At 44.4% G+C, this 14058-nt stretch overlaps 1 protein-coding gene across 11 annotated transcripts in view; it reads left to right on the top strand.

Moving 5' to 3' along the window:
- Positions 1-14058, top strand: part of SNAP91 (synaptosome associated protein 91) — a 742345-nt gene that overhangs the window by 364822 nt on the left and 363465 nt on the right. For all 11 annotated transcript variants that reach the window (XM_086926569.1, XM_086926565.1, XM_086926568.1 and 8 more), the window contains exon 10: positions 10490-10560. In XM_086926569.1, coding sequence (XP_086782695.1) covers positions 10490-10560 — 71 coding nt within the window. The remainder of the gene's footprint in view (positions 1-10489; positions 10561-14058) is intronic.

The raw sequence follows: 14058 nt of genomic DNA, 5'->3' as shown, positions 1-14058 counted from the left end.
GTCAGACTGCTAAAGCTGTCTCTAAATCAGACGTGAATAGGAACTCCCACTACAGTGATTGCTGCTAAATGTCTCTACAGCACCCTCCTTTTTGTGCCAAGGTGAGGCACTGCACTGTCTGTATACATACAAAAATATTGAGCCCAATTCGCAGGCCACCTCTCGACTGGTAAAATCCGGTGCCATCCCCTGCATCTAAAGAAGGGGGGCAAGGATGTGCTTTCGACATGCAGAGTCCTGCACAAACATATGCTGCTGAGATGAGGTACATGGGCCGTAAACTGTGGTAGATCTTAAAACTAGTATTTGGTTTGGAACATATTCACTGAACATTATCTTGGCATACATGCAAGATTGACTTCTGTTGTCTTTACTCTCTACACTTACACTATTATATCTTTCAAACCATTATATCTTTCATTTATTAACTGTATCCTTTTGGAATTGTCTAGGTGCATGGATGTCTTTTCTTCCAATTTAATTTATAGAATTACACTTTATCTGACACAGTAAAAGGAGTTAAAGTGGTAGTTCTAGCTGTGTCTCACACAGTGTGTGCTCTTAGTTGTTTGCATGACACAAAAATACCTCACAACAAGAGTAACGGAAATATAATTTCATTAACTTCAAAATCAGTGGGGTGGGTAATAAAAGAATGAATTGAAACAAACAGCTCTGTGTTGAGAGTTTGTTTAGTAAGTAGCACTGTTTTCAACTTTCGTGGAGTGGTACTTCAGTATTTAGACCGTATTTAGTGTTTGGCACATGTGGGACATAAAACAAAAAGTAGCAGATTTTACTTTCACTGTATTGAGTATATGTTCTTTTGTCATATGTCCTGCTCCACCAAACACTATCTAAGGCCTTCTCTGGTTTGTAGCTGGCTGCCAATCATTTTACCATGATAACTAATTTTTGAGACATGGAAACACACCAGTAACAGTAATTCCATTTTAATGTTAATTTCCTAATGGGGAAAGTAGGCTCCTTTTTCAGAGTGTAGGATTGCCGAATATGCAACATAGTACAACCCTGAGTTGTGGAGATTGACAAAGCATCACCCGTGCTGCGTGCTATGAACATTTTACCCACGTTATGGGTCGAACCTCGGCAGCCCCTGCGCTGTTCTGTGAGGCATACTGTATTCAGGTAGGGAAGCTCCTCCTTCTCTCTGCTCATATTTTTCATTGGGTTGTCTATGTCCACTTTACCTATTCATTGGTCAATAGGCTTAGTAGTCCCTCCTCAGTACCGCCTTGTCTCATTTTTTTTGTTTAACTTTATTCATTGATTTCAAAGTAAACCATACAATCAAAAGTACAAAATAGTGAAAAGCATTCAGGACATATGAACACTGCAACCCCCTCCCCCCACCCCCATCTCCCCTCCCACCAGGCAGAACAGCAATATCATAAGTACAGCACCCTTCGGACAGAGCAACACATTTTCCTACATGCCTTATAGAAAGATCATTAATGGGAGAAGATACCTTAAAAAGATGCAACCAGTATAAATTAGGAGCAACCACAAATCAAATGCAGGGCGTTATTGGTAAAGAAGAAAGCACAGACATAATAGGCAGAGCATTCACAGTTTGCCATGGTTAGACATCACATAGGCTGTAATAGGGGCCCAAAAGTCTTTAGGGTGGGAGGACTCTGGTATCTCCTCCTCATACACCTGCACTTGATCCCTACAATAAATCAAATTGTGAAACCATTGTTTTAAAGTAAGTACAGACCTTGCACCCCAGCGCTGCGCCACCACTCTCTTTGCAAAAAGGATGGAAATCGCAAAGATACGTCTGCTAGCCGGTTTCAAGCGCTTGACATAGCCCAGTAGACATAGCTCAGGAGTACAGCCCAGAGGTTCTAGCACAATTTAAGTTAGAATGTTCACCACAGCAGTCCATAAAGCAAACACCCCCTCGCACAGCCAGGCAATGTGGAAGAAATCTGCATTCGCAACGCCACACCTCACACAGTCCGCAGTCTCTCTCAGGCCATATTTATATAACTGTAGGGGGGAGTAGTATATCTGATGCAAATATTTAAAATGAATAATTCTGAGGTTGCAATTGGCTGTGAGGCGGCCGGTAAGTTGACAGCACGCCATCCAGACTCTGGTGCAATAGGATTGCCTAACGCGGTCTGCCAGCATAGGCAAGTGGGGTGCTCCTCCTGGTCTCGTTCACGCAGAGAGGAATTTTAGAGTTTGGTAATAAGCCCTTTGCGACTCACTCTCGGTAACAATGCATGCAGTGCACGTAACATGGTAAGTTCCGCAGGGAAGTCAAGGTATGCGACGCCAACGGCCTGACGAACCCGGACGTATGTGAAATTGAACATGAAACTTAGATCCGCGCCATTCTGTGCCTCACGCAGTGTTTTAAATCGACCCTCCTTATATAAATTGCCCAGTCTGGTGGTGCCCGCATCTGCTAGCTCTTTCTGGGCGGCAGCGTCCCGTGCCGCAGAGGTATCCGGGTGAGAAGCTAGGGGCAGCAGTGGAGCATATAAATACAGCAGTTGAGATCTTGACGCCAGTAGTCGCCATGCCCATGACGTGCACTGAGGAGGATTTATCTCTGTCCGCGGACCTCCCGAGAAGACCACTGCTTGTAATGGGACAGGAAGAACAGCATCCATTTCGATAAACATGTGGGGCTGAAAACGTTGTGGGAAATGCCAATAATGCACAAATTGCGCTTGAGCACACAGATAATAGAGGCCCAGATCCAGAGCCTCAAATCCTCCTCGGTCAAAGGGCTCCATTAGGAGGTCCCATCTGCATCAGGGCTTTTTTCCTCCAGACACAAAGGTTTACAGGGCCGATTGGAGGGTGCAGAACAGTACTATATTCAATTTTATAGGTATGTTGACAAAGAAATATAGCAGTTTAGGCAGCAAGACCATTTTTATTGAGTAATTAAAGATAACAATAGTACATATGTTATGCATGTACAGAAGATATGTAAATGATATGTGCAAATAAGGAGTACATAACATATGCAGTAAAAACTAATTAGGGTGATGAGAAGGATAAAAAATGAAGAAGAGAAAAGGAATTAGGTAAAAGGTAAAAAAAACAGAAAGAGAACAAGAAAGAAAGAAGAGAGGGAAGAGAATGAAAAGAAAAAGAGGAAGAAAAAGAAGAGAAAAAAGAAAAGGAGAAAATGTATGTGGGATTAAATAGGAAGCATTCAAGAGGGGGAATTAGAAGAAAGATAGGATGTAAAAGGAAGCCAAAGAAGATCAGATTTAATTTTTAGGGGAGTAGAAAAAGAGGCAGCAATAGAGATCCTGTGTTCATCACATACAAAATTCCACCAAGTAAGAACAGTAATCTTAGAATTATCTTTCCAACACGATAGAATGACTTTGAATGCAATAGAGATGAACAGGTCTAACAGTCTGGCAGAAGAGCTTATAATATCAACATCATCGGATAAAGAACCTAGCAAAACATTCTGTAAGGTTAATGGAGCGGAACAAGAGAATATATGCATACAAGTCTTCCAAACTTCCTTCCAAAAAGAGGAAACAAAGGGACATTCATATAATAAGTGTTTAAGTGTTCCAGTCTCTTTAGAACATGACCAACAAAGGGTAGATGAAGTTTGGGAAAACTTATGAACAGTAATAGGTGTGATAACGACTCTATGATAAATAAAAAACAAAGATTGAGTAATTCGAGCAGCAATAGATGTCTTGAACAGTTTAGACCAGACACGATCCCACAACAAAACAGGGAAATTAGTATCTAGGTCATTTTCCCATGCAATCTCAACAGAAGATTTGGGACGATCACCAACATTCGAAGTCAAAATTGTATACACATGAGCAGCTTTGGGTTGATGGCTGGAGAATAAAGGATAGAGAGGGGAGGTAGGGATAAAAGAGGGAAAGGTAGCTGGAGGTGAAAGGGAGGATAAATGAGATAGAATGGAAGACGTAATAATATTGTATTCATTAATAGAAGAAGAGGACAAGTCAAATAGGGTTTGCAATTCCAAAAAGGGAATGAGAGAGCCATCAACAAAAAACTGATAAACAAACACAATATTCTTCTCCTTCCAGTTTTTTAGCATCTGTTGTATGGTATAACAAATTCCTTCGTTACAAAGGTAAATCATTTTACTTCAAACACTGGAAGGAGAAGAATATTGTGTTTGTTTATCAGCAAGACCATTTTAACAACTGCTATCCTATCTGCCAATAAAAGGGGTAGGTGTGACCACCTCACAACTTGCTCAAAGATGCGTGTAATCGTACGACCATAATTCTCAGAAACCACTACAGCAGGATCCCGGTGTATCCACACACCCAGGTATTTCACGGGGTCAGAGGTTCAAGACAAAGGGAAGTCAAGTTCCACTTCTTTGGTAAGCGCAGTAAGGGGAAAGACTACTGATTTGGACCAATTGATCCAAAGGGCCGAAAACCTCTTAAACTGAACATACTCCCGGAGTAGCGGAGACAGATGCACAACGGGCTCGCGGACATAAAGCAACATGTCATCTGCATATAGGGAGACAATCAGTGAACGTTGCCGGAACCGTAGGGCAGCAGCCGGGTGTTCCTGGCGTAGCTTACATGCCAGAGGCTCCAGGGCCAGGGAGAAAAGCTTGGGCGACGGAGGACATCCCTGCCGCGTACCTCTCTCGATAGGAAACAAGTACAACACCCAGCAGTTAACTCAAACATGGGCAACCAGTTCACTGTAGAGTACTCTAAGCCATTGCACAAAAAAGGGATAAAGCCCATCCAGCTTAGTACAGTGAACATATAAGACCATTGCAGAGAATCAAAGGCTTTTGCTGCATCAAGCAGCACAGCAACAGCTTGGAAATCAGATTCAAAATAGTGCACAGTGGAGAACCGCGTGTGTAGGTTATGAGTTGTGGAGCGTTCGTAACAAACCCAGATTGATCCGGCAGTACCAGTAGGGGTACCAAGAGCTGCAGCCGGATGGCGAAAATTTTCACTAAAATCTTCGCGTCGATGTTGATGATCGAGAGAGGACTATATGACCCGCACGTATTTGAAGGTTTATCTGGTTTTAGTAATGTGACAAGGAGTGCCTCCCGGAAGGAGGGTGGAAGAGTCCTCGTTTCATACGCCTTTGCATAGACAGCTAATAGCAGAGGAGCCAGGTCCGCTGCGTATGCTTTGTAGAATTCACTTGGCAAACCATCTGGCCCCGCAGCCTTGCAAGTTGGTAGGGACATTATGGCCTCCTTAACATCCTCCTCATCGAATGACTGCACAAGATATTCCTGATGAGCGTTTGATAGCCACCCAAGCGCCACGTCATCGAGATATTCATGTATCTCCTCGTGCGATGGGGATGGCCTCCTTAACATCCTCCTCATCGAATGGCTGCACAAGATATTCCTGATGAGCGTTTGATAGCCACCCAAGCGCCACGTCATAGAGATATTCATGTATCTCCTCGTTCGATGGGGGATTTCCTAGAAGCATACAAAAATGCAAAACAATCTCGCAAAAGTCCTCAGTTGAGTGAGTGTCGGGGCTCGCCATTGTTATCAAGAAGTTCAATGATAGCTTCCTGGCTTCATGGTTCTGCGAGTTTTTGAGCAAGGGAACGGCTAGGACGGCCTCCCTCGCCATAGTATCTAGCAATTCTACGCGGGAGCAATGCAGCAGTTCCTGGTCAACAGTCTCATTGTGTACTGTAACCAGCTCTCGTATTTCAGCTAATTTGGCAGTGGTAGGATCTATCTCAAAGTCGCGTTCCAAATTGGAGATGTCTGATGCCAATTTCTTTAATCTACTCCTGATGTCCTGCAGAACTCCAGACTGTGCCCCCAGTGCAAGCACCCCTTACGGTGACTTTGAATGCTTCCCAGAGCAGTCCTGCACTGTCCACTGGGCCTTCATTTTCTCTAAAATAATTTCTGATCATCTCGGCTATAGATTGCCTAAATACCGGGTCTTTAAGTTCCGAGGGTTGAAGCCGCCACGCAAAAGGCAGCGATTGATACGCTGGGAGCTGTAACGCAAGGAGCAGCGGAGAGTGGCCTGACAAAGTGCGAGCCTCATGCGATACCATTACCGTCGGTACAGACTACCTCTGAGACAAGCCAGAAATCAATGGAGGACCAAGAGCCAAGCACCAAGGAGGCATATGTGCTCTCCCGATCAGAGGGGTGGCGTTGACACCACACATCGTGTAGGTGACCCATGTCTAATAGTCCTAATAACATGTCCAGGCCTCACTGCTGCCATGCCTATTTATGGTGATGTTTAAACACAGATTGAAACCCCCTCCCCAAATGATTGCCGCTGGTGGAAACATTGATATTCTGCGCCATACTTCAGAGTAAAACGAGGGGTCATCCACATTCGGCCTGTAAATACTCACAAGCAATACACTCTCACCACCCAGTCGGCCATGGATTATCACAATCCGGCTACATTCATCCGTTTCAGTTCTAATTGCTGTGAAAGTCACTCCCTTTTCACTAGGATTAACACACCCCAAGCATAGGATGAATAGGAGGATGGCGCCTTCACTCTCGCCCAGCGCATACCGATTCTATTAGCTGAGTCTTTGGTCAAGGGAGTTTCCTGCAGAAGGGCAATATGCACTCCCATACAATCCAGATACGCAAACATCCTCCTAATCTTTTTAGGCGTGTTAAGGCCACATACATTCCAAGTGAGAAATTTGATGACGTTACTCATTATGGAAGGTCAGAACAAAGAGATACCTGAAAAGACATTTTGAACTGAATGATAGCATGCAGTAGATAATAGCATACTCACATACTGGATGTCCAGAAAAGTTCAGAAAACATTCTTCATCAAACCAAACAGGCCAAAGCCATCCCAGTACCCTACCCAACCCCCCAACCACCCAAAAACAACAAAACAAATTCAGGGTACACCCAGTTGCGGGAGACACAGAGACGCAAGCCTCCCACAGAGTAGAACGAGCAGAAACAATATACGATCAATGCATACAATATCCATATTCAAACACCAAACTGGAGCAGAACTTGCAGTGACCCAAGTGATGCAAACACTAAAAGATATGTCAATACAGAGGACTTAGAGAGTTGTACAGAATAGGTAGAACCTGTATAAAGAGCTCGCACAGCTAAAAATTAGTAATAGAGCGGCTTATCCGATATAAGGGCAAAGAGGCTGCAGAGCTAGGTAGAAGACAACAATTATGTTGAGCATAAACGTTATACGAGAGAATCGCCGTAGGTGTATGCAGGCAGTGAGCACAGTACCAATTGGACAATAAAGAGAAAGCATCTCAAACAGGAAGCAAAAGACAAAGGAGCCATTAAGCTCTAAGCAGATAGCATAATGTCTTGCTACTCTTCTTCCTCAGGTGCAGCAGTAGAGTCTCGTTTCCTATGTTTCAGGTGTTTGGCGTGTTCCATTTCAGCCTTCGGCGAGGAAAAAATCTTGCTGTCATTGTCAGCTCCTAAACGAAGTCGGGCCGGATATAACATGATGCAGGGGACCCCCTCATTTCGCCGAAACTGTTTCACAGTGCCAAATTCTCACCTAGCCCCCTGGACGGCAACTGCAAAGTCAGGGAAGAAGGCCAATGTGTTGCCCTGATGGACAATAGTACCTTTCTCTCTAGCCAGCCGCAGTATAGTGTCCCGATCCCTATAGTTCAAGACTCTGGCAATTACAGGGCGAGGAGGGGCCCCCGGGACTGGCCGAGTAGCTAAGGAGCAGTGAGATCCACTATAAACATGCTGGATAATTGCTCTGTACCAAAGATGTCAGAGACGCTCAATATAAGTCTCCATCTTGCCCACATTTGTCGACTATGGCAACCCAGTAATGCAGAGATTATTGCGCCGGGACCTCACTTCTAAGTCCTCATTCTTTGCTTGGATAAGAGCTAAAACTTTCTCCATATTTAGAGTTTTATATGTGACCCTGCTCAAGCCATCTTCAGTCGCCGAAACCCTATGTTCCACCTCCCCCACCACGCGTTTTGCTTCTCAAGTTGAGAGGACATATGGTCTAGTCGATGTTTCACCACAGCCATCGTACCCTCAATAGACTGCAGAGTGCATTGCATAACCAACAACGTGGGTTTAGGCGTTGGGGGGGTGGAGCGGGGGGGCCGTCTGCATGGGCATCAGACTCACAATCCGAAGCGGCCTTTTGTGGGGTCTTAGGGGCCCTACGCGATTCAAAGGTGAGGCGCGGCTGGGATTTGTCAGTCCTCCCTATAGTTGTTGAGTAAACACCACCAATGCAGTATAGAAAAGTTGATGGGATTAAAGCCAAAGGAGAGTGTGATGCACATTGTAAGCCAACAGTCCCACTATAGCTCTAAATGGTTAGTGTCTGTCGCCCCAGCAGACCTCAGGGCGTATAGGTGCAAGGTGGTGGGCAATTGGAGAGACTTTTCCCCAGTAGAGGCCCTAGCTACACAAATACCTTCTGAAAGATCTGTTTAAGTAGGCCAAGTATTATATATAGTAGAGCAGGGGAGAGACGGCGTGCCCCAGGTCATCAAGGTACAGTCAATAAGCGCCACTCCGGAAGCCAGATAGCAAAGAGCTCCCACGCAGCAACCTCTGCCACTAGGACCGATGCCCACCTAATCTAGGCCGAGGACTTGCGGCCTAGGTCCATTATTATGCTGAGGAGACGCGGAGGGCCGCAATATACATGCGACTTCAGGAAGAAGCTCAAGACCTGGCTGTTCGAGCAGTAACTTACCCCTCTTCCCCCAGCGCCTTGAGACCCTCCCGGGTGAGTAGCGCGCTTTACAAATGCTGTGATTGATTGATTGACCTTACTAGAGATCCACTCCGCCACCAAAGGTAAATACCAGGGGACTCCAATCGGCCGTTTCACAGCAGGCACATCAATGGCTCCCTCCCCGGTCACCGCACCTAAGCAAGGCCCAGTGCGGGATGCCCCACACCAGCCGCGGCTCGCAGGACATGACCTGACACAAGGCCCGACCGTGCCTCCGTGGCCCAGGCTTCTGCCTGGCCCCGAGCCCAGTCACCGCCACCAGCGCCGACGGGCGCGCAGGGATTCCGATGGTCGCTCCGGCACCCTCTGGGAGGATCTCTCCAGCCTCCAAGGTTTTCTCCCGGGCACTGCCGCTCACTACAGCACACCGGCGGACTCACCCTCCTCAGGCAGCAGACATGGTGAGCAGCTCACCGTCTCATCGACGTCAGGTTCCAGCTGCACAGCAGCGAAAGCAGTAGCCACCGCAGGTCTCAGCCCCCAGATGCGCAAGGGGAGCTGTGCAGGAAACGGCACGTGAAGACCTCATGCAACAGAGAGGCCTACCGCAGTCTGGCGCCTGCCATTTTCCGCGGCCCAGTGTCTGAGCGAACTTGGTTCATTCGGCCAGCAAAAGGGAACCTGCAGGTCCGCAAATATCATGTATGGGCTCATGTATGGGCTCAGCAATCGAGAAGAAGGTCACCTCATCAGATAGCAGGTGTTAGGATCAATGGATGCAGCAGATATTGGGCAGATAGTTTAGACAGAGCCTCACAGCAGTGCGTCCATCTTGCCGTGTGCCCTGTAGTGACCCCCGTTTCATTTTGTAACCTCCTATGGCGACAGCAGCTATTACGTGTGTTTTTACTCAGTAGGCTTTAAGTACAGTCTCCAAGCACTATTTTCTCAAATAGCTTTGTCCTTCCTGCTTTTGCAGGCAGGGCAACCTGCTCCTAATGCTTTAAAAAAAACTTTTATAGCATGGGCCCTGAACGCATTTGCAATGCAATAGGTCTCAAATTTGCAAGAGTGTAAGCTATTGGCATTATAAATGACAATGCCTTTTATTTATCTGTTTTAAAAACAAAACATAAATAAAAGGCATTGTCATTTACAATGTCAATAGCTCAAACTCTCTTAAATGCAAGACCTATTGCATTGCAAATCCTTGTTTAATATGTTGTCCTCTTGAATGCAACCGTTGGTCTTTGGATGTGAGTTTTACCATTAAAGGTTTTCAGTGGGTTGGGCTGATGAACAACATTTTGGTTCATCTTAACCAGACTGGTGTAAGTGATGTGGAAGGTGTGGGTTACACCCAAAGAGTTTTTTCATGGGGAATAGGGTGGGACTTACAACTTTTCGACCTAACCCGTGCAAATGTGGTATGTGTTGCCTCTGCTTAGTTACCACTCGGTTTTGAAATTAATTTTGACATTGATGTTTATGTGCAGGTTGCAAATGCATAACGTGTTTGCGTTATTAGAATCTTCTGCGTGTAGAAAGGTTGCTTTGCTTTTCTAACTTCAGCCTTTCAAGCATGGAATTGCAAAACTTTAACTTGGCTGATTTAGACTTGACTTATATAGCATGAGCATGTACCTCCTTCACACTGATAAATATTGCAAATAGGAAGAAACATTTTGTGCTTTTTGAGATTAATTTAAATTACAGGCTTTCTTGCGAACAGACTAACTAAATGTGAACACACCTTGTATTTCCTTTTTCAATTTCAGGCACCAAGTAGTCTAATGGAGACCCTTGAACAGCATTTAAATACGTTAGAAGGGAAGAAATCTGGCAATGGGTATGTATTTAGATGTTGGATCTAGTTTTAAAGATATTTTAGTTCGCATTCAACCCTATATGTCTATTGCATACGGAAACAGTGAGATGAGTGGGCTTTTCTAAGGAAATAGTGAACAATAACAGTGGAACTTGTTGTGATGTGTATAGAAATTTGTGACGCGAAAGTGTTGTAAGAATTATTTTTAGAGAAGGCTCCATACCCAAATAAACTACGATCTGTGTTGAGTATTTAGTCGTAGTTCTGATAAGTTCCGATCATTAATGGTCCTAATATGACACTTTATTAACCACTGCACTCCGAAGTGATTGATACATGGTTTGTGAGAACTGGTAATAAAACATGAATAAAAGTGACCATTAAAAAAAAGTAATGTTGAATGGGGAGAGGTGGGGGAAAGCAGTGGACTAACTGTGGGTGGTGGAGAGAACAAGACAGAGTGAGGGCGACATTAAGGGGAAGAAGCACAGAGGGGGAGCAATAATAAACATACATTTCCATGGCGTACTAAAAGAAAAAGAATAAATAACTCTGTGGAAGGACACAGGTTCATCAGAAAAGAACATAGAAAAGACAAAATGATTCTGAAAAGGAACACTCAGAATAGGGCGAGAGGAATACCATTGTTTAGGAAGAAGGTAAATGATATATAGAAAAAAGCCATAAATCAAGAGGGAAGGGCAGACTCCAAAACTACTATATGTATACATTTAAAGGCATTAAAGGCAATCGTTCTTCGATAAACTGACTTCTAAGGTAGTTTCTAGATGAGACTTAAAAGAGCGTCAGATGTAGGTCTTGCTTCTGTCTGGTGTTGCTTGGGTAGAGGTGGGAGTCGACTGCATTTTTTCAAATATAATTTTTTCCAAAGCAGTTTTCTCTAGACATGGAAAAGAGATGATATTTTTTTCTACATTTTAAATTTCTAGTACATGTAAGTGTATAAGGTAAGATAGTGAGAAAATCGTTTTCCCAGGTATATCTATCCATTTTCTCTTTTAAGGCTGTAGCTCTTTATATTTACAGCTTAACCGTTTTTTTCATATTTATTAGGCTCTAGGTAATAGCCAGCTCAAAATTTCTTCCATCCAACAAATTATTTTATCGAGTTGTAAAGAACTTGGTTGCATAGCGCATTGTCATCCGACAGGATGTCGCATTCGGGGATGTGCTGCTGCAACCCTCTTCTAGGAGGGCATATGCTGTGCCTGCGAGACCCGGACAATACTTAGCTTCAGCATTTAAATTTCCCTTAGTGTTTGTTTATCTTGGCTGCAAACTCCACACTTCTGTCCTGCAGTGTAATGTTTTGTCCACTTTTTCACGTAACATATCAATAATACAGTTGAACATGCTTATGCCATAAAGTGTGATGAACATCACCCCTCTCTTGGGTGCACTGCATTTTAACATTCCAGCTGCATTGAGATGCTATATTCCTCCTGTTATATGGTTTCCACTAAAAAAGATAGGACTGACTATTAGGATGACATAGCTTCAGAATGTAGGGACTGAGTCCATTTATACCACCAGAGAATGTCGGTCCAATTTCTAGCTAGCTCAGTGTCTCACCCAAACACCAAACCTTTTTGGGGTCGCCAGTGACTTTGGCATCCAAACACACACCCCTGTAGGATGTCTAAGGTAGGGAACTAGAGGCTATGGGGCCTTAAGGGTGAGCTGGCCACCAAACACAATGGCTTTAGCAAAACAAAGACACCCAAGATTGTATTTTGCTTTATTATATATCCCTCTACTGTTGTACATGCACAACAATGTGACGTGATGTCCTTACACACCACCAGGATCCATCCTCTTTTTTTCAAAAGGCAATGACTGATGCATCTAGAAGTATCCAAGCCCATAACTATGGGTATCACAATGTCCAATTTCTGACAAGCAAGTTGTGCGTCTTCCGTGGGAAATGTTTGTAACAGTGGGGCTCTTACTGTAGTGACTGAAATAAATGGGAAGGTTTGTTGCTTGGAAGTATCTCTAGAACTTTGGGTTCTGGTGTTATTAGTTTTCAGGTCAACAGTTCCATGATATTCCTCTCTCCTAGGGCCAGACGTACAGGATACTATGGGCTTAGAACATTTGGAGGTCAAAGTGAGCTTATGTATCTGTGAAGGCCAAATGCTTCCATGATCCTCTTCTTAGCTGTCTAAGCTATGTTTGCGGGGTATGTGACCTCTGTATACCATGTTGAAGCCTGTGTGTGATCACACATCCTCCATCATCAACCTCTTTTGTTATTCTCCTCGCTTTCCCTTAATTGTTTTTGTATTGTGCACAAAGACCCTAGGCCGAGGCGATGGAACTCTTTGCAGAACAGATAACGTAGCTAGCATTGTTAGGAAACTGTTTGTTCACAATATACTTATAAGGAAATGGCAGTTACTTTGCAAATGGGTGCAGTTGGTATAATAGGACATAGCTATGACAGTGTGTTAGAATGAGGATGGTTTTGTACTTCAACCGATTACTCTAGTGAGCATTTTTATGTACATTAATTGAGTCTAATCTTTTATCATGCAAATTTATTTATTTATTTATTTTTTGCATTTGTAATGCGCGCAGATACCCACAAAGGGTTTCCCGGCGCCAGGACTAAGAATCCAACAGCACAGAAAGCAAAACGGCCAGAGACCACAATTATTTATTGAAGAGCCAGGTTTTAACGCTTTTCTTAAAGCTGGCAAAGTTTTCCTCCTTTCGTAAAGCTGGGGGAAGGGAGTTCCAGAGGACCGGTCCCAGATAGGAAAAGGATCTCCCTCCCATTCTGGCCAGATTAAATCTGGGTACCACAAAATTTGCTGCATTTGAAGAACAGAGATTACGTGCAGGAGAATAGGGCCTAACTAATTTTTCCAGATACTTTGGTGCGGTTCCTGCCTTTATTTTAAACATATAGCTCAGGGCTTTGAACCGAACCCGGTTCTCCACCCTGAGCCAATGCAGGTCCTTAAGGTGCTTAGAAATCCTCGCTGTCCTGGGGATTTTACACAGCAACCTGGCTGCGGAGTTCTGGACAAGCTGAAGCCGCCTGATCACGGCTAAGTTAGAACCCAGGTAAAGGATGTTACCGTAGTCAAGCCGTGATGTAATAAGGGCATTGACTACGGTCTTCTGGGTATCAAGAGGCAACATCCAGATAATCTTCCGCAGCCATTTGAGGATAGTAAAGCAAGTACCAGCCACTTTGTTGACCTGCTGTTTCATCGATAGTGTGTCATCGATGTGCACCCCTAAGTTTCTGACATGGGTAGCTGGAATAGGAGAAACGCCCAGGGATGGCGGCCAGTGAGTATCCTGCCAAAGGTCTCTGTTTTTACCTAAGAGAAGGATCTCCGTCTTCTCCCCATTGAGCTTCAGCTGGTTTGTTGACATCCAGCTGAAGACTTCATGAAGACCTAGTTTCAGCACAGAGGGGGATGAAGGATCCGAATTGGTGAGAGAAAAGATAATCTGCGAATCATCCGCATAGGTCATTAGTTC

The sequence above is a fragment of the Lissotriton vulgaris genome, chromosome 6 (assembly GCF_964263255.1).
Source record: "Lissotriton vulgaris chromosome 6, aLisVul1.2, whole genome shotgun sequence".
Taxonomy (NCBI): domain Eukaryota; kingdom Metazoa; phylum Chordata; class Amphibia; order Caudata; family Salamandridae; genus Lissotriton; species Lissotriton vulgaris.
The sequence above is the reverse complement of the archived record's forward strand: the minus strand, read 5'-3'. Positions and strand labels throughout refer to the sequence as shown.